The sequence below is a fragment of the Eptatretus burgeri genome, chromosome 3 (assembly GCF_056783735.1).
Source record: "Eptatretus burgeri isolate ZD-2024b chromosome 3, Ebu_testis_v1, whole genome shotgun sequence".
Classification (NCBI taxonomy): Eukaryota; Metazoa; Chordata; class Myxini; order Myxiniformes; family Myxinidae; genus Eptatretus; species Eptatretus burgeri.
Window position 1 is genome coordinate 94,767,529 of NC_140963.1, and position 26,614 is coordinate 94,794,142.

General features: G+C 43.0%; 2 protein-coding genes across 7 annotated transcripts in view; one reads left to right on the plus strand and one right to left on the minus strand.

Annotated features, from left to right (window-relative positions):
• Positions 1–26,614, plus strand: part of SELENBP1 (selenium binding protein 1) — a 155,819-nt gene that overhangs the window by 110,264 nt on the left and 18,941 nt on the right. For all 6 annotated transcript variants that reach the window (XM_085874607.1, XM_085874601.1, XM_085874602.1 and 3 more), the window contains 4 exons: positions 2,515–2,697; positions 6,594–6,775; positions 18,696–18,774; positions 24,444–24,565. In XM_085874607.1, coding sequence (XP_085730733.1) covers positions 2,515–2,697; positions 6,594–6,775; positions 18,696–18,774; positions 24,444–24,565 — 566 coding nt within the window. The remainder of the gene's footprint in view (positions 1–2,514; positions 2,698–6,593; positions 6,776–18,695; positions 18,775–24,443; positions 24,566–26,614) is intronic.
• Positions 25,399–26,076, minus strand: LOC147030481 (uncharacterized). The gene has a single exon (XM_085872041.1). The coding sequence runs from the start codon at positions 26,074–26,076 to the stop codon at positions 25,399–25,401; it is 678 nt and encodes a 225-aa protein (XP_085728167.1).

The window sequence follows — 26,614 nt, forward strand, 5'->3', positions numbered from 1 at the left end:
AAAGTTTGCAGTGTTAACCTTGAAGAAAGGATGATAAGTTTAGGGAGGAAAGGCAGAGAGGGAGAGAGGGTGGAGGGATACATGAGGTCAGTACTTTCAACATGCATTCTCAAAACACCCAGCCTGTTTCCATGCAGCGAGCAAGACCTTTGCCATCAAAAGTCAGGAGAGTTATTTAATTTTCCTTAGACAGCAAGATGTTTGCTCCAGTTTATATTTGATTTCTGCTGGACAATGAGGCGCCAAGCAAGGTGTTCTTCTCTTCAGCAGCTGGGCAGTTTCATTTAATCAATGGAGATACTAGTCTTGGTTATTTGTGTTTCAGTGAGATAAAGCACATAATATTTAGTAAGACAATAAGCTGAGACAATTCTACTTTACTGGTATATTCATTTATATCACGATGGAGGTCAAAAGACCGTCGTGGAGGGGGTATAAAAGTAAGACCTTATTTTAAACTGTGTTTAATTAAGAAAAGTACAAACAAGTGAATACACCGCAACAAGTGAATATAATTGAGAATAAATGAATATAATTATTCTTTTTTTCCACAGATGGTAGGGGCAAACCATTCACCAAGTTTGCCTCCATAATTGTTCTCGCACGTCCTTAAAAAATAGCAGAGATTGATGGACAGAAGAACCATCAAGACCAATTGGGATACAAGTCAGGAAGTTGCAACCAAATTTATGAACACAATAAATCCATATGTAAATGAAGGATGGTCTAAAACACAATGCACAAAGTTTGCAACAAAGAAAACTGCAAACATCAAATCACCTCAAAGTAAAGTAAATGTAAAAGCCATAAAAACCCGATGGAATGGCCAAATAAAATTACTTCTCCTTATCTTTGTATAAATTAACCAATAGGCTGGAATATGAGGCTCTGAGATAAACATGGATGTACGATGGGGTAAAATGGATGCAAGGTTGAATCGATTTAGGGAGCAAATCTCTTTTGGCCTTGTGGAATTTCACACTAAGCCAAGGAAGCGATATACACACAGACTGTAAATCCAGCAAGCAAATTTGGAGAGTCCTAGAGGGAAATGGTGAGACCTCTTGACCTCAACACCAATCATCTGCTCCTCTCACTGAACTTGACTTGTACGAAATACATGATAAAGCTTAACGGCTTTCACGTGCTGCAATGCATAAAACATACCTGATTCCACAAAGGTAAGAGATGTGAGGAATCTTGGGGTCGATCCCAGATGTGAGGGATCTTAGATGTGAGGGATCTTGGGGTCGATCCCAGAAGATTGATTGCCTACCTCCTTGCCACGGGCCTGTTTGAGGAGAACTGACTGGGGATAATCAAAAATAACAACAGCACCAACAAAACATACATGTTAGTCATTGCTGCTTAAATGAATACAAGTCCACTAGAACCCATTCCTCACACACAACCATATGTATATTAGCTTCTATCGTTAGATGTCCCACGGAACCTCCTCGTGATTATAATTTCCTGAAGTTTTAGCAACCAAATCGATTGCCCTTTGAGGGTGAGACATAATCCCTGTTGAAGTTCACTGAATGACCAAAAAATTGGGCCTGTTATGCTGTGGCCATGCCAGATTGTTTGAACATGATGCGTCTTTCCAACTACACTTGTTTCTTTCCAAGGAGTTTTTTTTTTTTTTAATGCGGTGTTCTTTTGACAAGATCACAACATTGCAAACACCAAAGAACTCAAAAGTAGCAGTGGTAGTTTAACTTGCTACTGCAATCCATAGAAGTTAGGTATATTTACCTGCAAATGTAGAAAGACAAATAAATGGGTCAGAGAAAAAAACCAAAACTCAGGATATCTTAGAAATAATCAAACTTCGGAAATGGAAATGGGGAGGACATTTTAGTAGAAGGTCAGATTACAGGTGGACAACAATATGAACTACATGGAGACCTATAGATGGCAACAGGAACAGTACAGGGAAAGGCCACACCTAAGATGGAGGGATGAAATAGATAAATATTGGGAAAGAGATAAATATTGGAACAACAAAAGCAAGAGACAGATCAACATGATGTCACCATGCTGAGGTCTTTGTTCAGCAGTGGACTGAAAATAGCTCATTATTTTTTTGAGTAAAGCATGGCAGTGATGTGATAGCACTTCAACTTTTCATCCATTGTGTTGAAATTCTCCCTTTCTCATCATCATCATCATCATCATCATCATCATCATCATCTTTTTTGTTCCCTACTAGTAGCCATTTGTTACCTATGTATGGGGTGGAACCTGAATTGAGGATATTGAAATTGAGAAAAATTTGAAGAGGATGATGGTAAAGAAAGGTGGTTCGGCAGTGTGAGGAGTGTGTCTTGAAGGGAAAAGAGGGGAGGAGAGAGGTGTAAAAATATGGGAGCGAAGGGGGCACATATTCAGCCGAAAATTGGGTCGAGAAATCGGTGATTCTGTGTACATAATTTCAAGATATCTTTTATTGATAGGTTTATTTCAAGGATAAATGATAATGCATTCAAAATTGGAAATGTTTCTTTGCAGGTGGATTCATTTTGCTTGATGGAGAAACATTTGATGTGAAAGGGACCTGGGAGAAGGAAGGTGAAAGTGCACCATTTGGCTATGACTTCTGGTATCAGCCACGGCACAACGTCATGATTAGCACTGAATGGGGGACACCAAAGGTTTTTAGCAAAGGATTTCGTTTTGAAGACATCGCTGCAGGTATACTGAAGGCCATCTGAGTACCCACTTGGTGTCAAGACTTTTGTAAAGTATTTTACAAGCACTGCATTTGAAATTGTATACAGTACACAGAAGAATTTTTTGTGATAGTGTGGTTGTTTTTGCATAACGTTAAAAAAAAAATCCTTTTATATCATGATGCTCCAATGATGTATTTCATAGGAGCGCAGAGGTTTCAGAATAGCTCTGTTGCCAGCAAGCTATCTAGTTCAATCTCTGAGGTTCAATCTCAGAGGTGGGTTCAATCTCTGATGGGATTCAAACACTGTTGTTCTGATGATACTGTGGCAGAGACTATATTTCAGAGTATGCTATCATTCATATAGGGACATAAAACTGACTGTCTCATCTGCATTTATGTTATTGACATGAAGGAGCCCATCGCATTTTAGCATGGAAGAAATGGCATCCGAGACGTTCGGATTCCAAGTCCAGTCTTTATTAAACCACCAGCATCCGACCTCTGAAACCCCCATTCCGGAAATCCTGTGATAAACCAAATGTGAAGCATATTCACATATTATGAAACCAAAGGAAAAAAAATGCCACGACACTACTCCCCCTCCTAGTGCATTAATCAAACAGAAGGTAAAACAAAAATACGTAATGGTGTCGGTCTGTCGGAGAAAAGATATACAAGGTGGCCACAAAATGTGGCATCAGTATGTTTTGAATGTTAGTTATCAAATTGATCCTCCACTTTGTGGCCACCCTGTCGACTGCTCATGCAATAATGAAAGTCGCAGCAAAGAGAAATGGCCAACAAGCAAAATGTACTGCATAAGTATTGTGCTGGGAAGTGTATTTGATGCCCAGAGCAAGTCGTATGCGGCAGTAAGGGTATCGTTGTAGTATGTGTCAACCCGTTGGTCAGTGAGAGAGTCGGGTCTGGTGCTGCATCAAGAAAATCTGGTTTCAAGCGATCTATGGAGATCATATCACGGCCACAGTTAATATTGAGTCTGAAGGTATCATTGGAGCATTGTATAACTTTGTAAGGTCCATCATAAGGTTGTTGCAAGGTTTTCCAGACAGCGTCATGCCATATGAATATGTGGGTGCATGAAGAAAATTATTGGAGAACAAAAGACTGGGAGACGAAGCGGTGCACCGAAAACCAGCTCTGCAGTGGAGCTACCAAGGCTGTCTTTTAGATCAACTTACGAACTCAGCAGGACCACAGATATGATATCCATCCAGTGTATGGTGATGTCCTGTGCTTTCAGGGAAAACTTGAGTTGGCAGTGGAAACATTCCACCATACCTTTCAATGCTGGATGGTTATAGGTGGTTTGTACACAGTCGGTACCCAGGTGATGAGTCAGCTCGCGAAATCGAGTCAATTCTAACTGGCTACCACGATCCATGGTGATGGTTGATGGAACACCAAAATATGCGATCCAGGTGTGGACAAAGGCCTGGCGATGGTCGATGCAGTGCTGTCAGCTCTTGGTGTAGCCTCTAGCCAATGGGTGAAGCGGTCAACACGAGTCAGTAAATAGCATTGTTCATTTAAAGGTGATATGGGACCGACATATCCACATGAACCTTATTGAAATGCTTATCTTGTGTTGAAAAGCTACGAAGTGGTATGAACATATGACGTTGGATCTTTGACCATTGGTATCGAAGACATTGCTTGCTCTAATGGTGTATATGATGGTGGCACGTTGGCATTGATGCATGGCCAGACGTAGCGCAATGTGATGAGTCACTGAGTTTCTCGAATACCTGGATGTGCGAGAAATTCCAGGCTGAGTTAACATCAGGGGCAGTAGATCTGGGAGACTGAAGAGAGATGGCTGCTTCCAGTCCCTGCTAATCTGCTTGAGTGAAATGCCAGACTCACCAGTGTTGAGGCAGTTCTCTGAGAATAGCCAGAGAGATGTTAACTTTCACAAGCATATGATCAGATGAACCAATTGGAGCAGAGGAAGAGCAGGAGCCATTTTCAGGAAAGTTATTCATCACCAATTCCAGAAGGGAGAATTTGCCATTGGGAGAAATCTGGGATGGAAAGCTCATGGATGAAGTCAGTCCCATGGAGTCACAGAAGTTCTTTGTTGAAGTGCCATGCATGGTGAGAGGGTACCAACCAACACCCAGCCAAGTTGCATGGTGACAATTGAAATTGCCTTGTATGAGGAAGCGAGAGTTGGAATGAGTAGTTAAGAGTTTGTTAAAGTCTGTGTACAGTTGAACTCACAATAATATGTCCTTAGGTTGGTGTACAACGTTTTCAATGTTTGCACGTCCCTTTGTTTTGGTGGGCACAGTGTGTATGGCCAAGTGTGTCATCCATTTCTCGGGTTTCTGCTCCTTCTGCAGGAGTGTTTTTCAGATTATCATTGCTGCCTTCAGCCACATTATAGCAGCTTCATTTAAAATTTATGAAAATTTTGAGTGCCCAATTATTTACAGTCCTGTTTGTCTCCCAATTTGAAATGTAAATTTTAAGCGTGCACTCAATCACAGGTATTCCCTTTCTTTGCCAAAAGTGACACTATTTTTTATTAGGCTGGGGTAAAAGAAACACATTCTGATTCGGCAGCTGCGGGGCAAAAGGTCGGTGTCATTGCGAAGCAATTCATCATGTTCCTTGGCTGCAAGAAAAAAATGCAGTTCATCTTGTATAGTGGTAGCATCAACGACATTTGGCTGAGATAAGTAGCTCGTTACTGTAAATCTATCATTAAACAAAAGTAACTCACGACTGTAAAGTTACCGAAAAAGTAGCTCACTATGGTAGTGTCACTAATATTAGTAAGCTACTTCCCAACAATGAGAGTTTGAAAATGGCAATGTATTTTCATTTCTGCAATTGTAGATTATATGACCTTGCCTACAAAGTAAACAAGTGAGTCTGGAATGGAGTGGCTCAGACTTGGCATGAAAATGAAGGTGTTTTCTTTTGAAAATCCTTTTACCACATTGTGACCATTGTTACACTGCCCACGCAATGCGAAAAGCGAGGTTAAGCAATTGCTTCACTTTTTTCTATCTGACTGCAAGTGTTGGTTTATGATCGAGGAACAACTTAATTTCAATTGAATGTAATATTTTGAACATGAATTGGAACATTAATCGGAAAACAAAGTTGTTGTTCAGCAGTGCATTTGCTCTGAATTCGTCCCAATCACGCTTGCACAAAGAGGAGCGAGATTAAAAAAAAAATTCATTCTGTCTGCCTGTCTGGTCGTCAAGCAAAATTGAAAATCATTACAAACATGAAACTTGCTGTTTTAAAGGAATTCACAAACAACAGGCACAAATAAATAATTTAATGTGTTAAATATGGTGGTGTATAAAACGCTGCAACAATGGCGGTAAACTTCTGAACTTTTTTATATGACCTTTAAAATCTTTATTTTATTTCAATTGAATTATATACTTGGACACTGCAGAAAACAAATCGCCTTTTTTTGCATTTCAATAACCCTTTCATTTAGCAGTATTTGAACAAAATATTATGGGGAGAAAAAAATAACATTTTATCATCACGACCAAACAAACTTGCCCTTCGAAGACCCCACTCACGTCCTTATTTCTAAAGACAGCATGGGGTAAGGTGTTCTATGAACTCTAGTTTGATGAATGTGTTAAATTTATCTGGCACTCCCTGACACATTATGCAGACTTAATTGCATGAGAACTGCAACCAAAAGCAAGATTGATAAATATACTTTTCAAGGCAATGATGAGGAAAAGACTCGCCCATTTCACTGAGCTTTCACGCGAGTGTAACATGTCCTGCAAAAGTACGTGTAGACAATTTTGTGTACATTGCATTGTGCTTTCACAACCCGGCTGCAAATTAACTCGTGCTTTAAAGAAAAGCTTGTTGTCCAGATGTTCTAACAATCCTTTACAATTAGGGCACTATGGGCAGCGGCTGCACGTGTGGGATTGGCAACGTCATGTGCGTACGCAGACCATTGACCTTGGAGCCGAAGGTGCCATACCATTGGAGATCCGCTTCCTGCATGATCCAAGCGCAGCCGAGGGTTTTGTTGGCTGTGCTCTTTCAAGCAACGTATTTCGCTTCTATCGCACAGAGGTCAGGCCCGTCATCACGTTTCATTGCCCACTGTGTTTTGTGTCAAGAACAATAGTCTTTTTACTTTAGCACAACTTCAAACATTTGAACCTTTTTCTATTATAGCACAACTAATGAGATAATTATGCAAGTGGCAAATCCCTCTTTTGACACTTCTTCAAATTAATGCATATGAGACTGTGAATAATGAGTTTTTCTCAACTGTCATGAATCTTTACAGTTGACAACAATGTGTCAAATGGTTGTGTGAAACTAGCAGTATGATGGTTAAAGCTTGTTTGCATGTATGATCAATGATGTCCCTAGTATGTTTGCAGCCACTGATGCGCAGGTTGATTTGAGTTTTGGACAGGGAATGTTTGCACAAAACTTACATTTGTGTGTGATTAGATGGCCCATTTCGGCTAACATCTACGTACCTACTCCTCGATCCCTTAACTGCCTTTCCCCTCTACACAGTCATATATTCCCCTGTACCATAGTCCATTCATGTACTCTCCCATACTGTCCTGGCCCTGAACCCTGAATGTACCAAAGTTGGGCTTGAAAAGCCAAGACTGAAGCAAATGGATTTCATAAAGCGAATTGTTAATATGTCTGGTGTTGGCTTCATGGCTAAAGTGGTGGACTTGGGATCCAAGGGTCCTGAGTTTAAATCCTGCTTGCTGTTGAATTAATACCAGGTGGGGTTGACTCAGCCTGTCATCCTTCCGAGGTCGGCAAAATGAGTACCAGCTTGCTGGTATCCCGCGTCGGAGTGCTGACCTGTCCAGGATTGTGCCCAATAGCTCAGGAGACTGCTTCGGCAGCATCATGCTCTGCACCGAGTATGGTCCTGATGGATGGATGGATGGAATTGTTAATGTTAAAACACAAGTTAAAACCAACAAAAATGCAGTGTGATAATTCACTCACATTAATGTTAAAACATAATTTGATTGTAACCATCTTAACTTTCTAAAAAAAACAACAATACTGCACACCTTGAGTACAACCACGAAGTTTCAACTGACTTTGTCCAGTGGTTTAGAAGTGTATAGACGACAGACAGACAGAGGGGGCAAGTTTTGGATAATAGATATAATTCCAATCTGGTGATCATACGTTAAATGGAGATACCACATTTGGTCATCTTTTCATCCCTCAAAATAAGAATGCTGTCCATTTTGGCAGTTTTGTCCCTTTGAGCTTGAAAGTAAATGGTTAGTATCTTAAAAGTCAAAGCTTGTGGCTGTTTGTATCTATACAACAAGAGAGCCGTTTGTGTGTGTGTGTGTGTGTGTGTGTGTGTGTGTGTGTGTGTGTGTGTGTGTGTGTGTGTGTGTGTGTGTGTGTGTGTGTCCCATTTTTCTCAGAGATGGGGGAACGGATCTTCGTCAAACTTTCAGAGGTTCATCAGTGAGTGGCAGGAAGCGTTTTAGGCACAAAAATGTTTTTTCGAACCTTTTGAAAGAAAAAATAAAATCGAAATTTTTTCCGAATTTTTTCTTTTTTTCTTTTTTAATCCCTGCATTGTGCTGAAGCCTTTTTGATTAATGACAGTCATATTCAAGTACACATACAGATAAATAAATACAAAACAATTACCAGACATTTAAATATAAATAAACCTCTTCCAAAAGTGGTTGAAGTCGATGGTAAATCTTCTTCTTCTTCTTCTTCTTCTTCTTCTTCTTCTTCTTCTTCTTCTTCTTCTTCTTCTTCTTCTTCTTCTTCTTCTTCTTCTTCTTCTTCTTCTTCTTCTTCTTCTTCTTCTTCTTCTTCTTCTTCTTCTTCTTCTTCTTCTTCTTCTTCTTCTTCTTCTGCACCATATTTATAGATCGGTGTCAAACTTAACTCAGAAACAACAATGGCACATTCACCAGCATCCATTTGATGAATAACATCTAATTCTGCTTCAAGGGTAACACTTTCACAATGTACCTCTGAGCCAATATTCTACATGGTGTTTACTAAGTCCTATTACCTCCTCCACAGAACTTGATAAATGAATATAATGAATACACAAGAGGTATAAATGTAAGCTATGCATACACAAAACTTTTATTGTCATAAAAACACCAAAGTACAAACATTAACATGAACATATACTGAAACGCAAAAGAAACTTACCACCTTTTAAACCTTCAAATATCAACAATAACACTGCGTGTAGTAAATGTGTGAACTTATTTGTGGACAATACTGTCCTCACTGTCAGACAAAACGGTCACGGATGGTCATTTGAACCTTCAATGGTCACTTCATAGCACAGCTGTTGAACAGCCGTTTTGACTGTCAGTGATTAGCCAAGGGGTACAGGATGATTATATATATATATATATATATATATATATATATATATATATATATATATATATATTGTTACGGCTGTGGAAATTCACAGGACACCATAAAGGATATCCCCAAGATCAGTTATATCGCTAAGTGTGGGTTCAGATAGATTTCCCCACCGATGTTTAAAGGGTATTATTCGTGTTATCAGGGCTGTGATCTTTGAGTTAGCCATTATTCTTTTGCTATCGTTATTTTGGATCAACTGCTTCACACCAACCACCACCACCACCACCAACATCGCTCTCAACAACCGGTTCAGACCAACTTCCTTTCCACAACCACACCCGCACCTCAACAAACCACGCCATCCTCACCACTATACCCACAACCGCCAACATTGCCTCACCACCTTCTCCACCCCGCCAATCACCTAACCACCATCTCAACCACAACACCAACCACCGGCCACGCCACCACAACAAACAACCACAACATAAACCTCGCCGCAGCGAATAACATCTACGCAATGGAGAACAAGAAGAAGCTCCAATAACACACTTCTAGGAATTTCCCCTCAGAACTGGTAAACAGAAGTGACGCTTACTAAACGTATGAAAACCCGACTCCTCTCCGGGAATTTTCCTCCCCCGCGCACCGCGAAGGGGGGGGGGGCGATGCGCCATCAAGATAAAAGGGCGAGTTGAGAGGCCGTGGGGCACGCTGGTCTTGGTGGGAGTGGGAGCTGCGTGGAGAGAACGGAGAATGGAGCGCCGCATTGGCGTTCAGTCGGTGGAGCATCAGTCAGTGAGGGCTGGAGAGGGTCCATCGAGGGTCGCCCAAGCCAGTCACCACGAGGGTGCAGGTAACCTGCAACGGTCTCGTGGAACTCCTTTGGTCCGCCAAGTTCCACGTCATAAAGGCCTTCGGGTCCAGCCTGACCCCCTTGTCTATGAGGGTGGTCTTTTCTTTGTTTATTTGTGTGGAAGTTGTGGCACCGAGTCCAATAAGTTGAACTGTATAAGTGCTTGTGCATAATAAATAGACAACGGTTGTAGTTCTTCTTGTCGTGCTTTTGATGATTGCATTGCTTTTCTTTGCCTTGCATAAATGCATGCGTGTTTCACCTTTTCCATTGCATTACTGTGTACGGGTGTAAATAATAAATGTGCGTGTTTAAATGTTAACCCCTTGGTTGTGTCCTCTTACCCCAATTGAACTGCCATATTGCTCTCGGAATTTAGTGGGCTTTTAAATAGCCGATATAATAGAATCGGGTCCAACGAGCCCTGGCGATAATACACCGCTCGGTTATCCCAGAACGGAACGAACCGCTTAAGCGGTTCGTGTCCAAGCAGGCCTTCGTTGAGGTATGGTCACTCGTTAGTCTGCCCGCGCGAATACTTAGGTATATCGATAATTCGGCGATTGACCCTGTCGCGCGTGGGTGGAGTGTTGACAAGGCCATGGTGTGCGCTTGGAGCACACCCGTGATTGGTTTTCGGCGTTGTTCCGGAAAGTCACGACTGAATTGTCCGTCCGGTGGGCGAGACGGCCGCCATTGGCTAAAGCGGCTGTTCGCACACTGGCGGGCGCAAATTTGTCACAATATATACATATACAGTATATACATATATACATACATACATATATATCCCCGCAAACAGAATTCAAAAAGCTTGTCTAGTTTCGGAGATAATTTTTCAGGCGATTTCCATCAGCGGGGATATTTTGACGTCATAACTTTTTTTTCTTGGATGTTGGAATGTTGGAACAAAAAAAAATGTTGGAGAAATGAACTATAACTCTGTCAGAACTGTTGACATCATATTTAATTAATAAGATATAAGGTTCACTTGAGTGACCCAGCAGTATTGGCGGCGGAGCTTTTGCACTCTCACGAGTGCTCCCCCTCTAGTTTTGATAGTTTTGGTCTTCCACCACCTGTTGAAGTAATAAAATTCTTACAGAATGGTGTTTATCAAACATTTCAAGTCCAAGAATTAAATTCCAAGTGTTGTGGTCAATTATGTCTATATGTGTTATTTCAACTCAACAAAAATAAAAATTTTAATGACATTATTTTTGACCCCACCACTCATGCTCCTGTCACCTCTCCACCCCATTCCCTCTCTTCCCCCTTCCCTTTCCCCACCCTTCTCCTCCCTTACTCCTCTCCTTCTTTCACCTATTGTCCTCTCTCACCCCTGTCCCTCTCTCCTACCTCTCTCCCACCCCTCTCCCACCCATCTCCCTCTCCTCTACCCTTCCTCTGTCTTTCTCTCCCTCTCCCTCCCACCTTCCCTCTCCCCCTCATACCCCAACCATCCCCTTCTGGTCATGGGACTGTTTTGGACTGATGGTTTAGTTTTGAATTTAAAACTGCTTCCCCAGAGTGTAGCATATACGAATCGGATTTGAAGTGAGCTGACTGGAGGGATGCAAAGATTACTGCATGTGCGAACATGCATGCATGCAGGCAGTCCTTTGCCAGGGAGATTGCATGGATGTTAAATACTCCTGCCCGGTCTTATGTAGAACCCAGTGATTAAAAAGAAAAGGTTGCTCTTTGGGCACGTGGTATCTCAATTCCTTTCCCCTCCTCTCACGCTGCCTTTCCTTCCCCTTCCCTTATGCTGCCTTACCCTCCCTTCCCCTCAAACCACATTTCCTTCCTTTGCCCCCATGCTGCCTTCCCTTTCTCTCATGCTGCCTTCCCTTCCCTTCATGCTGCCTTCTTCTCCCCTCGCATTGCCTTCCCTTCCGCTCACACCGCATTCCCTTCCCCTAATGCTGCCTTCCCCGCCCCTCATGCTGCCTTCCCCCTCCCTCGTGCTGCCTTCCTCTCCACTCACACTGCCTTCCTCTCCCCTCATGCTGCCTTCCTCTCCCCTCGCGCTGCCTTACATCCCCTCGTGCTTCCTCCCCTCCCCTCACGCTGCCTTCCCCTCCCCTCACGCTGCCTTCCCCTCCCCTCACACCACCTTCCCCTCCCCTCATGCTGCCTTCCCATCCCCTCGTGCTGCCTTCCCCTCCCCTTGCCCTGCCTTCCCCTCCCCTTGCGCTGCCTTCCCCTCCCCTCATGCTGCCTTCTCCTCCCCTCGCACTGCCTTCCCCTCCCCTCGTGCTGCCTTCACCTCATATTGTGCTGCCTTCCCTTCCCATCGTGCTGCCTTTCCTCTCCCTCCCCTCACACTTACCTCCTCCCAAACCCCTCCCCTCTCCACCCCTCATGGACATTTCCGGGTGGTCTTCATATGCTGTATTAACAGGCTATTTTATCGTATCCATTTTCAATTAATCCTGTACTACCCCCCACCTATTTTCTCCACAAGTCCCATTTCCAAACGCAAGTCAAGCACCATTCCCCCCATTCCCCCATTCCCCTCTCAAGTCCCCCAATCAAATGCATGTCTCGAACTCCTTCCCCTCATGCTTACCTTCTCCCAAACTCCCCCCCTCCCCATCTTCCTCACTCCGACGCCTCTCCCAGAGTGTATATCGATGTTTGGTGAGGTGTCCCCCCCCCCCAGAGCATGGAACAGGATCATTTTGCAGCCTTTTCATCGCAACATTAAATCGACCTGCTCCCGTCTTGCTCCTCTCCAGTCCTTTAACAAATTAGACTGCAGCTGCACTCTCCTTGCCTTTCTTGACATTAATCTTCAACAAAAGTTTATAATGAGAATATGGAGAACACAAACAAATAAAATGTGAAATTTTTTTGAACTGTCATTCCTTTCCTCTCCCTTGTCCCTAACTGTGTGCACCTAAAAATCCTGAGTTCTCTGCTTCAAGCTGACATCTCTCTCAATTCAGACTGCTGCCAAAAAACTGGACATCATCTGTTTCACAGAATCCTTCCTCCTTCAGGATGTCCCAAACTCCTTCGTGTCACTCCCTGACTATTGTCTCCTCCAGTTTGATCAACCTGAACCCCATTCTGGTGGCAGATTCACACTGTACATTAAGAACTCCATTTCTCGTTCTTTGTGAACTGCTGCTGTATTATATCGCCCAAATCACAGGGTTGTGTTCAGTTACCAAGTTTCTTGGAGTGCACTTGCCAAGTGGCATTTAACCACTCAAGCAAGAACTCCATTCATAACCTTTAAGGAATGGCTGGCTTGGCAAGTACTGCTTGGTAAATGAACACATTCCAGGAGTAAACTTGATGAAAATGACAGTTCAAAAAAATTGCACATTTTATTTGTTTGTGTTTTCCATATTCTCATAATAAACTTTTGTTGAAGATTTAATGACGATAGCTCAGATGCTAAAAAGCTATATGGCTTGAACAGACGTGACGCACTATGCGTCATGGCAGGGCGAATTAGACTTTTTCTCCGGAATTAATTATTTTCTCATATAATTAATTATTTTGAGCAACTGTGTAATGTAGAGTAGAAAGTGGAGTTGGTGGAGATCATGGAGCAGGACGAGGTGCGGACAGCGTTGAAGAGGATGAAGGGAAGAGTGCCAGGCATTGATGAGGTGTGCACAGAGATGATAATTGCAGCGGGAGAAGTCAGTCATTTGGATGAAAGGTTGTTGAATATATTGTTATGGTTCTGCAAACTGTCACTCCCCAGTAATGGCAATCAACAAATTGCAGTTCCTGAGATAGTTATTTTGTTCGTACTTGTTACAGATAGGGTCCTTCCCTTGTGTCTTATGGGCCACAAATGGAATATGCATATTGAGGGATTAGTTAGGTCTTTTTTCCCCACTTTCTCCACATTTTTCTATCTTTCAATTTAAAGCCCCTTTCAAACCATGTGTGTCACCTCATTAGCATATACCGCAAAAATCCTGTTCAAGTTGCGCTGCAGAACTCAACCGCCATAATGCTTTCAACGATACTGCCTCAACCATGCTTTCACCACCAATTTCAACCATGCTTTCACCACCACAAGACTACAATCATCTCCACAACACAAGACCAACAACCATCATCTCGCTTTTCTCACACGCCATACACTTCAGCCTCAACCATCACTCTTCCATTATGGTGCCGTTCCAAGCACTCTCCAACCACAACACTGCTCCAACCACAACACTGCTCCAACCACCATCTTAACCATTTGCCTGCGATTGACGACAGCCACCACCATCGTGCCTGCTCGGGGTGTCACTTCGCCTCCGCTTGGAGTGCTATGACCAACCAAGCTTGCTGCCGTTTAGCGCAAGTTTGCGCTAACATTTGTCATTCCTCCCTGTTGGTGGCAACCATAATGCTGCCTGGGGAACCATTCCCGACTCTCCAGGATGCTTGAGCTACCAGTGGGGAGTGATGCACACTCCTAAGTCAGGGGATCAGCCCCATGGCCCACCTCGAAGACTAATGAAGCCATTTCCTGTCCAACGGCTTCGCAGAAAAGGTGACGTCAGGACGCATGCAAAGGCTGGGCCAATGGTCACGGCATGCTTAGAACATGAGTTGTGGCATTGTTATGCCTGCCAGAGACACTGGGCTCCGCCCCATTCTGAATGTATAAGATCGCGTTCCAGGGGATTTTACAGATGTTCTTTTTTTTGAGGGTATTCAAATGTTATTTTCAGCTTGATTACGAGTGGACTTTCTATTGGTGGGTTCAAGGTGAAGCAACACAAGATGCAGCGAAGCGCCACGAGATGAAATGGAGTGCCACGGGATGAGGTGGACCAATAACCCTGCCACACAGCGACACCACTCTATCACAGTCCCCTCTCCCTTGTCTTTCCCCAGCAGAGGAAAGCAGTGGCCTCGCCAGCTGACGCTGAGTGAGCGCAGAGGATGCCAATGCCTCAAACTTTCTCTTTTCTTTCTCCCTTATCTACCCTTCTGCGGAATTAAAGTCATGGCACCTTGTATTGTTAAATATGTAAGATTGTCTAAGATAGATAGAAATGGTGTTCGTTATGCTCTTTTGTCTTTTTACTTTTGGACCAGTTCGGGTCCACATTAATTTTTTTACTTTTGTACTTTTTGGTCCTTGATTTCAGGTCAATTTGGGTTACAGGTAAAAGTTATAAAATAGTCGGACTTGCCATACTTCCTCACAACAGCCATTGCATGTTGAAATGTTGAAAAGTCTCAGTGTACCGTCGTAGGGAACCAAAGATGATGGGTGGAAGAATAATTTTTATACCTGGATGCATTTTATCATTAGAATCAACTGCATCCAGCAATCCCTTGTACTTCACTGCTCAGATTTCAGTGTGATGGTATTTTACCCAACAGAGCCATTAAGCTTCTACTTTGGCAAATGTATCAACAGCATATTGCTGTGTGAGTCTGTGGGATTTCAAGAGAATATTAGACTTGGAAGTGCGTATCTGTAGGCAATAACAATAGTATTCTGCAGGTGCTACATGACCACGTGCACTGGCATGCACAATTATTTCCGTGTATCCATCTGTTCCATAAGGAAATAGCAAGATATAGTGCAATAGGTCATACCTCCTGTGCCATGCATGTATTCTTTGTATGTCACCTGTGTTTGTTTGTAGGATTACATCCAAGTCATTTGCTTGTTCACCTGGCATGATAACTGCAACCTCACTTGTGGTGGAAAGGTTGTAACATCTGGCATGCTCATCTGATGGTCTCTTTTGAGCACTTAGAAGCACTTCCATGTCAGAGTGTTGATTTGCGAAATCAAGTGCTGCCTTTAAAGAGGCTATGTTAGGATTGACCCTGTGCAAACATGTCTGAAGTGTGGTGAAGTCAAGTTGAGATGAGGATTATCCCTAAGTCAGTTTTCTGCCTCATGATTTGTGTCATGGAAGTGCAGCTATGCAATTTTTGGTTCTTCACCTGCTCCTGGCCTGAGTGATCCAATCCTACAATACAATTTTCCCTGAATTTTGAAAGTGTGATTAAAGCCATGCATGATCTGTTCATCACATCCTATAGAAGCCATAGCAAGGGCATTGGTGTATACCCTCAAATTGTCAAAGAATACAGAACCTCCAGTTTCACATCACTGCTGCATTTCAGGTGGGGCAAGTGGCAAGGGATCTAAGTGAACGTTTCCCTTTTCACAACAAAATGCTGGTCACTCTTCCTTCCAGCAATAGGCATTGCAGTATGTGCATGCATTGCCCGCATTAAATAAGCTGGGAAGTTCACGTCGGACTTTATATGAGAAATCATTTTCCGAGAAGTATGCAACAAATTTTATAGCACCCGTTTTTGTCTTTGGTCTGATAGCGGCCATAGTTTGTCTGTTGGTTGGTTGCGAGACTACCGTTATTCTCAGGTTTTCCGTCTGTCTGTATTTATGTAATGGACAGCTCTGGAGGCCAGAGGAGTCAACCGATTTTGATGAAACTTGACTGGTAGGTTCATATCAGGATGTTGTATGCTTTTGAGCACCGTTGCTCTGGACGCCACCGTGGCCTAGAAACGGGACTTTGAAAATTTTGAAAAAAATCCGAAAAATATTTTTATATCTTTTTTTTTTCGAAAATCAAAAATCGGCTTCCGCACTTTTATGCGCACTATAATCAACCTCTGTCAAAAAATTTCAGCCCGATCCGTCAAAAACTGTACGACGAGTATGCAATTATATAGCGACCACCCATGTCGCCTACCGGCTTGTCTCTTAGCTTACTTACACCGCTGTGCAATTCTACCTGCCCTCTGCTCATCTGTCTCACGCAACCTCGCATCATGAGTCAGTTGTCTTTGGTCAGCGAGTCTTTCTGCTCTGTGTTTGTCATTTTCATTTAGCCTTGCATCATGAGTCTGTTGTGTTTGGTTAACGAGTCTTTCTGCCCTGTGCTTGAGTCTCATTGAGCATCACTTCTTTGTGTCTTTTAGTGTCACTCCTATTTACTGAAATATCTCATTTGTGAGCTCATCATGGCATTGTGAACGATCTGCAAATAAAGGGGAGGCGGCCAAATGTATCTTACTATAATTCACCGTCTGTCCGTCTGTCCGTCTGTTCCCAGGTACCGCAAAAACGGCTGAAACGATCGCAACCATTTTTGGGTGTGCAATCCTGGGATGCCTTGGAGTAAAATAGGCATAAATATAATAACATGACCCCCTTGACAGCTCCCGTAGGGAGTGGGTGCTTCCAGTATAGATGAATTACCTCTTCTTGAACAATCTGCAAATAGAGAAAAAAGAACAACTAAAGTATATAGATTAATCATTTACCTCCTCTTGTTCACCGTTGATACTAATGAGTGATTTGCAACAACAACAACAACAAAAAAATCAAATAAGCAAAATAGATTCACTCGTTCACTGACGATGCCAACGAACGATTTGCAAATGGAGAAAAAAAAATAACAAATAAAGAATATAGATTAATTAATTACATCCTCTTGTTCACCACGGGAGGAGGCCAGAATTAGAGCGGATGCTGCAAACATGGAAATTCAAACCACCACCACCCGCTGTGTAAATCAAAAGGCATCTGTTGCATACAGTAATGATTCTCCTTGTAAACGGTGATGGTTTAATCACGGCCATTTGTAAGTCATCACAGCCACGCCGTTTTACCTCAAACGCCATCTTTCTCCAAGCACCGCCCACACAGACAAAACCAACCATCGTCCCTTTCCCGATAACGTCACTGCCATTTTTTCAAACGTGTAAATTCTAAACATAACATCGCCACCATGTATTTGAAAACCTCGCCGCGGAATGCAAAACACCCCCCGCTGTGTAATTCAAAATTGTTATTCAAAACACCTCACTGCACTGGAAAATGTGGGGACAGGAATACTGTACAGGAAATGGTGGAGACTTGTAATACTCCCCCCCCCATACCTGCAGGTGGTGCTACACCAAACACATTTATATAGATAATTTGCGTCCCCCTTGCCCTCACCCCCACCCAAGACCACGGGCGAAGATATAAACACCCCTATACATTAATTGGCAAGTCTCTGTAGCAAGTTTGGATGTAATTGGCCCAGAACTTAAGGAGGAGTAGTGCAGCAAACAAACCTACACACAAACAAACACCGTTTTGTGAATTATAGTAAGGATACAAGTTATTCAACAAGGAACTTCAATACTGGAGGAGCCCATTGTGTCCATCAAAGCCTGCCCTAGTATTGCCAATATATGGTTGTTTGTCTGTACTCTATCCTTTTAAATGCTTGGTGTCAAGCAAGGAAGCAACACGTACCATTTTTAAAGTCTTTAGTATGACTCGGCTGGGGTTTGACCGCCGACCTCCCAGACTCAGCGTGGACGCTCCAAGTCGAACCATTCATTACACAACCACAACCGAGGCTTGTGAATTCTGTTTCGAAAAGGGATTGGGTAAGATTATGTTGTAATGTCATTTTGTTTCTGAAATAACATAGTGATCTTTGTTATTTTAATGAAGACATTTGATATTATCACCAGCCATTGTCACTTGATCTGACCTCCATGCAATGGTTTCGCCACCAAATTGCTTGGTTGTAAGAGCCACTCTCATTTGCCTTGATGCACGTGGAGGTGTTGCTCACATCTGGGGTGTGACTTCAGTCGGCCCTTCTTGGAATCTGTGGCCTAGCCTCACAAAGGCCCCGTAAGCCTTCTCGACCCTGATCACTTGACACCCTGTATTGCAGTTTGTTTTCATTGTATTCACACCAAAGAATGTTTCACTTTCACACTGATTTATTCGTCTTTTTTTCCCCCCTTTCGCAGAAAGGAGACTGGGCGGTAGAAAAGGTGATCTGTGTTCCAAACAAAAAGGTCTCAAACTGGATGCTCCCTGAAATGCCAGGTACTTCATGCCTGTGTCATCGTTTGTTCACAATGGTTAAATATTATTGTTATATGTTCTACGTCAGCAAGGCATCCAGTGTACTTTGTGATAAACGTCACAAATTATGCATTTCATGGTATTACAAGCCAGCAGTCAGCCATTTTGTTCAAATATTTTATGGTGTGGAATTGTTAAAATTGTACAACTTTAAACCTTCATAAAAATCACTTCAAACCTGTGTAATATTAATTACTCGTATAAAAGCCCAACAAAAACGACGTATTAGAGAAATGGCAACAAAATATTTAAAAGGGACCCCAAACACTCAGACCACCTCGCCGCTAATCTATCCCTTGATACCCCACAAAGTAGAGATGATGTGTCTTTTTCTGATTTCCCAATTGTAAAGTAGGTAAATTTGCAATTAAAGGTCGAAATCTTCTTCTTCTTCTTCTTCTTCTTCTTCTTCTTCTTCTTCTTCTTCTTCTTCTTCTTCTTCTTCTTCTTCTTCTTCTTCTTCTTCTTCTTCTTCTTCTTCTTCTTCTTCTTCTTCTTCTTCTTCTTCTTCTTCTTCTTCTTCTTCTTCGACTTCTTCGACTTCTTCTTCTTCTTCTTCTTCTTCTTCTTCTTCTTCTTCTTCTTCTTCTTCTTCTTCTCTTTCTTCTTCTTCTTCAGATTAGTCATGACGTCACACACGGAAGTGGACCATCATATCCGTGCTGTATACGAGTTACATCGCGGTATTATTCAACTCAAATGGTGAATCATTTTCGATTTTTCACAAATATGCCGAGTTGATGCGTCCTTGGTGCTTGGTTAGTAATACAAACCGAGATGGTTTCATGCTGCACCAATGGCCGAAACACCCTCATCTGCCAGAAATTGGATGCGGCTTGTCCGAAATACCCGCGTGTGGTTAGGGCCTACAAAATGTTCGCTTTTGTGCTCGGAACATGTTATAGAGCAATGTTATGAAACAACAGATATAGCGAGATCTTGTTGATGTCTGCCATGATTGAGAGGGGATGCCATACCCACGATTAAGTGGAAGAAACGGCCATCGCTCAAAACTGGAACGCAATCTCTACCCAACTACCAGACTTCTGTGACTCATTGGGACTGACTCAATCGGACAACTTCCCGAACTGGATCTCAACCAATGGTACTCGATTTCTTCTGAATCAGATTTTGAAAAATTTCCCTGAAAATATCTGCTGTTCTTCCTTTGCTCCAATCGGTTCTTCTGTCCACGTGCTCGTCAAAGTGGACATCTCTCTAACTGTTAGGAGAGATCCACCGCAGCGCCGTCGAGTCTGGCATTTCACTCAGGCCGACTGGCAGGGTCTCCAAGCAGCCATCAAACTTCCAGACTGGTCTCCCATCACTACTTTCTCAAACATCAATTCATCCTGGGAATTCTTTCAAAGAAACTTGCTCTCTCTCTTTTGCACAGATTTATCCCCTCTCGTCTTCAGTTGACCTTCCTCCCACCCATGGTTCACTGAAGCTTGTGGGGAGGCAGTTGTCCTGAAACAACTTGCCTTTGCCTCATGGAAAGTCAACCCAATGGAGGGTAATCTCAGTTCCTTCCAGAAAGCTCGGAACAAGTGTGTATCTCCCCTCAGGAGAGCCAGAAAACAACATCTTTCTAATCCCAAGTCTGAACTCTCAAACCTCTCTCCCTCCTCAAAATCTTGGTGGCGTCTAATCAAATCTGTTTCTGGTGTATGTTCCCCCTCCATCCCCTCCCTTACCTCAAATGGCCGCATTGCTGACACCACACGTGATAAGGCTGAATGTCTAAACTCGGTGTTTGCATCGATGTCTTGTGTCCGAAATCCATCACTTTCTGTACCCACCTTGCCCAGTTGCACCCAACTGTCCCTGGACTCTGTGTCATTTTCTTCTGACAAAGTGGAGAGCTTGCTGTCAAACCTTGATTCAGATTCTGCAACCAGTCCAGACAGCATCAGCCCACGTGTCTTAAAAACCTGCTCCTCTGCTCTTGCTCACCCTCTCTCTGTTCTATTCACCCTCTCATTTGCTCGTCGTCATCTGCCATCTGCTTGGAAATCAGCAAACATTACTGCCCTGCACAAAAAGGTGTAAAAACAGATCCCTGTAACTACAGACCAATCAGCCTTCTCCCAATCATCAGCAAGGTTATGGAATCCATCATCGCTTCAGACATCAAATCCTTCCTCTTCAACAATGGCTTGATTTCCGATCATCAATTTGGTTTCAGACCAGGTCACTCTACCCTGGATATGCTGCTTCTGCTCTCCCAACAATGGATAGAGGTCCTCAATGCCGGATATGAAATCTGAGCCATTTCCCTTGACATATCGTGTGCGTTTGACACGGTCTGGCACCCTGCCCTGCTCACCAAACTCTCTTCCTATGGTATCCAATGCCGTCTCCACTCGTGGCTCACTGACTTCCTCTCCTGTCGCAGTCAACGTGTGGCCCTAAATGGAGTTCTTTCATCCCCTTTTCCTGTCCAGGCTGGAGTTCCTCAAGGTAGCATTCTGGGCCCTGTTCTTTTTCTGGTTTTCATCAATGATCTCTCCGACTCTGGAAAATCCTCTTTATCTCTTTGCTGATGACTCCATCCTCTGCCGTACCATCTGTCATCCCTCAGACCGGCAAGCAGTAGCTTCTTCGCTCTCTGCAGATCTGGGGAAAATCACAAACTGGTCCAACACGTGGAACATGTCTTTCAATCCTGACAAATCTCACACTCTCACTATGTCTTTGCGAAAGGACCATTTGGAACCCCCCCCACCCCCATAAACTTTCTCAACAATCCACTGGAAGAAGTCCTTTCATTGAAGCTTGTTGGTCTCACTATCTGCCATTATCTTTCCTGGGAAAACCACATTTTCAACCTGGCCTCCAAAGCCAGTCACCAACTGGGAATCCTCCATCTTGCAAAGTCAGTCCTTGGCCCACCTGAGCTCCTGACCACATACAATGCTTTCGTCCACATCCTGATGGAGTACTGCTCTCCCCTCTGGGCTGGTGCTCCTGCCTCTCACCTTTCTCGGCTTCACGCTGTGGAAACCAAGGCATTTCGGATCATTGGCATCTCCCGCGATGAGGCTGAGTCTTTGGGCCTCTCACTCTCTCACTGCAGGAAGGTCGGTAGTCTTTCTGTCTTCTACCATTTCCTCTCCAGTCTCGCCCCCCTCCCCCTGCTCTGTCTGTGATTTGTCCCCACCATATTTCCGCAGGGTGCTCAAGGTCCGCCAACAACCCCCTTTTGGTAAAACTACTAAAATCACGAATCACTGCTCACCTTCACTCTTTCATTCCTCTTTTTCCCCGCCTTTGGAATAAACTCCCTCACTCTATTCAATCCCATTCTTCCCTCCAGGCCTTCAAAACAGCTGTTCATCACCACCACTTATCATCTCCCATTCAAAACCTCGATCTTTTCTACCCCCGTTAATCCACCCCAAACCCACCTCCTTCAAATTCCCTGCTTTCCTTCCTGAAATTCGCTGTAGTATCCATCTTCTATTCCCCATGTTCCCCACCCCATCCCTCTCCCTTGCACAGATCTCCTAATGTCTCTGTTCCTCACTGTTTTGTTTTTCCCACGCCCCTCTTGTCTCATGCCCCCCTTGCTGTGCGTTGTGTGTTAGCTCTCATACGAGCCTTGACAAGGTATACAAAAAAATAAAAAGCATATGTTGCGATCCGGATCTGCATCGGGACCTTAACCAAAATCGAATCAGCTTGTTCTTATTAACTACCCAACTCATCCATTACGTTTTGTCATAACCCGTCCATAATTTTTTGAAATATCATGCGATATATCGTTTTTGGCCCTATCTCTCAATGTTGAAGAATCACTGAAAGGTGTCGTATCCAGATCTTCACCAAAATCGAATCAGTTCATCCTTGGCACACACCCTGCCTGTGCACCAAGTTTCGTCTGAATCCGTCAATAACTTTTTGAGATATCCTGTTCATAGACAGACAAACAGGAGTGAATTAACCATAACCTCCATCCACCTTTGGTTGCAGAGGTAAGAGCAAGCTTAATCCTCATAAACAACAAAAAAAATGTAAATCCTCAGATTGTTGTCAAACATGAGTCACATAGGATCCCCAAAAAAGGAAAGAAGTATTACCAGACACAAACTCAGCTACTAACATGACAACACCATCATTATCACGAATATAGAAACAGTACATTAGATCAGTCATTGACCTTGCCAACTTATCGTGGGCCTAAAGCGTATCAAACACATATCGCAATACCTTGCAGACCATTCAAAACAGTACTTTGCATCATCACAGGTTGCAAATTAACAACACCTATTGAGCATCGACACACAGAGGCAACAATGTTAAAAATCAAAGACCACTTGAACATGGGAGATGCGCAGTTCATATGCCAACCCAAATCACCCATGCGACGACATGTCCAACTTCCCATAAACTCCTCGACACATTAAGACTACATCACAATGACACGGCGATGACATCCTTCAAAACATCCTCCCACCAATGAACGACATCTACAAACAAGCTCAAATGAGCTACGATCCTCATCCTCTTAATGATAACGTCATAAAAACGAATATGACGTCATTGTGATGTATCAGGTTTGCGATAAATTATCTGTGCTAATGCCCGGCTTGATTCCCGCAAACAAAATTCAAACAGCTTGCCTAGTTTCGGAGATAATGGTATAGGCGATTTCCATTAGCGGCGATATTATGACGTCAACTTTTTTTCTCGGAAGAATTTCCAAAATTGGAGATGGTTACTGCCTGTGCGTGGGCTGTCTGCATATAGATGGCAAGTTTCACAAAGATCCGATGAAAACTCTGGGTTGTGAAACAAAAAATAGGAATGACGTCATAAAATTTGATATGACGTCATAGTGATGTCTCACATGTGCGGTAATTCATATCTGCGAATGCCCTGTTCGATTCCCACAAACAGAATTCAGAAAGCTTGCCCTGTTTCGGAGACAATTTTTTAGGCGATTTCCATTAGCGGAGATATTTTGACGTCATAACTTTTTTCTAGGAGGAATTTTCAAAATCGGAGATGGTTACTGTCTGCGCGGGGGGATTTTTACATATATATATGCCAAGTTTCAGGAAGTTTCGATGAAAACTGTAGGCTGTGAAACAATAAAGTCCACAAGAAGAAGATGAAGAACAAAAACACATCCATACCCACATCACCATAAATGTCATGAACAGTCGAGGCCAAAACAGTATCCTGGGCACTAACCCCCACCCATCGTCGACACAGTGGAATTACTCCCTGCGTCTCATCATGTTTACCTTTCATGCCTCCACCGTGGAAACCACCCACAGCTTTTACAGTACAAACATACACTTGACGACATCACTGACAACACCTGTAACCTCTTCTGGGCCACCCCACATACAATAAAACACACTATGGAATATTGCATGGTCCTGGCTCCACAAAGGCAAGAGCACAACATTGGAGATGTGAGGCATCTCTGGGTCACTCCCAGGAGATCGATCGGCTATCTCCATGCTGCTGATCTGTTCAATCAGAACTAATCAGGGCTAATCAACAACAACAACCTAAACCTTTCTGCAAATAGCTGATAATTTTGCTCCTGTCGTGTGTATGTGAAGTCCGAGTATGCACTATTACATTTTGAAAACATGCTGCTGTTTTTCGTGCAGGTCTCATTACGGACATTTTGCTCTCTCTGGATGATCGCTTCCTGTACTTCAGTAACTGGCTTCATGGTGATATTCGTCAATACGACATCAGTGATACCTCCAACCCTAAGCTCGTGGGACAGGTGATATCACCAATGCACTTGAGCTAATCAAGGATAAGCTGTGACTACCTCCAGAGAAATTTGAAATTCACTTCCATTGTATTTTATTCATTTACTAAAGTAAAGCAGATAACTTCATAATGATCATAATGTAGTAATTCTCTGTTTTTGTAAATTTATTTTTTGTTTCTCCATAAGCTATCGTATTTCTTCTGGATGATTCATGCTATGTTTTTGCTCGAGTACAATGGTCTTGTACATCAGAACACACTAAAACCAGCATTATGCACTCGCCACCTTTACCAAATAAGGAAAAGTAACTACATGACTGAAGGTCTTCAAATGTTGTTCTCCTTCTGTTTTGACAAAATGCTCAAGGCAAGAATGAGGTGATTGGTCGAGTTGTAAAGCTCTGGTCAACCCACACTTGACAAACATGGCAAGTACACCAATTGGCCATCAACATGAGTTGAGGGAGGTCTTTGTCCTAATTGGGACTGAAATAGTCTGGTTTAAAGATATTTTTTGTGAGGTACAGACAAATTGGAACCAATTTTCATTCAATAATTTGAAAAATATTGAAACCTGTAATATATCAATTAGGGAAAGCAGTTTGAATGCACCATCAATCTTTTATCGTGCTCCACACACAGAAACCTTAGAACCATTCATGAGCCCAGCCTCCTCGTGCCGCCATGTTCTCGCCTCGCGATGACTGCACGTCCGGTTGATCTCATACATGAATACATGACATCTCCCCCCTCCCATTAAGTGTGAAAATGCATCAAAGATGAACACAAAAGTAATGAAGATACTCGTAAATAACACAAAAATCTGCAATATATGAGTAACAGCTACAAATCGAGGTGGATAGGCGCCTTTGGAACTCTGGATGATCGTCTGGGTGCAAAGCCGACAGAAGCTGGTGGTGCTGCAACAGCATTACTGGGGTCAGCCTCAGAGAGTGGTGCAGTACCATCTGCAGCACCAACATCACTCTTCACAGGTTCTGGAAGTGGCGAGACATCATTTTTGAAGATGACAGGATCACAAGACCGATACCGGACATGATCAAGGTGTCTCCAGACGACTCGATTGTCCTTGAGTTTGATCTTGCAGGACAACGGTCCCTCATTTTTGTGAACCCTCCCTGGTAGCCAAGCCTTTCCGCGACCAAAGTTTTTCACAAACACCGGGTCCCTGATGTTTATTGAGCGCTGTACTGCATGTTTGTCATGATGAAGTCTCTGTTTCCACTGATTTTGATACACGACCGACGCCACATCTGGTCTTCGACAATCCAGTTGTGTACGCAAATGTCGTTTCATCAGCAGCTGAGCTGGTGTCACCCCCGTTGTCGTGTGGGGAGTGGTGCGGTGAGTGAAAAGCAAATGTGATAGTCTGGTCTGAAGGCTTCCACCATGTATCTTATTTAGACCAGACTTGATGAAACTCACGAAGCTTTTGGACAGTCCATTTGAAGCTTGATGATGTGGGCTCACAAACTTGTGAATTATAGGAATTCTTATCATATTTACATAAGAATAGTTATAATTTTGTCACGTTCTGGAACTAAAACGATTTAAAGACCCTGATTTGAACTTGCTTTTGACTACAAGGATTTGGTATTCCTTCATTGAGGTTTGATCATCTGAGTAATCACATGAAAAAACAAACAAACATTAAAGCCTAACTGCCTGATATGATAAATGATGTATGTTAGTAATAAGTTAAAAGGTTTTGGATTTTCACTATGTATGAGCTCTTAAATGAGCTATTTTACATTTTTTTATACTTTAAAAAGAAAATAACTCCAAAGCAAAAAGAAAGAAAGTAGGCCTCAACGTTTTGGGCAGCGTGCTCCACCCATCGACAGGAAGATGTGACTGGAACGAATGAATACAGCTTTTATAACAACTCCTCACACCCTATTGGCTGATTATTGTGGGGGTGCTGATTGGCTGTTGAATGCATGTAACTAATTGGTCGGTACATTTTGCTCATCATAGTCCAATGTCCTCAGTGTATCGCAAGCTGTAGTTATCGGTGTACACTGAGGGCATTGAGGCC

What these genes read in the sequence shown, in the direction of transcription:
- LOC147030481 (XM_085872041.1), bottom strand. Translation starts at nt 26,076, where the DNA reads ATGATAAGAATTCCTATAATTCACAAGTTTGTGAGCCCACATCATCAA.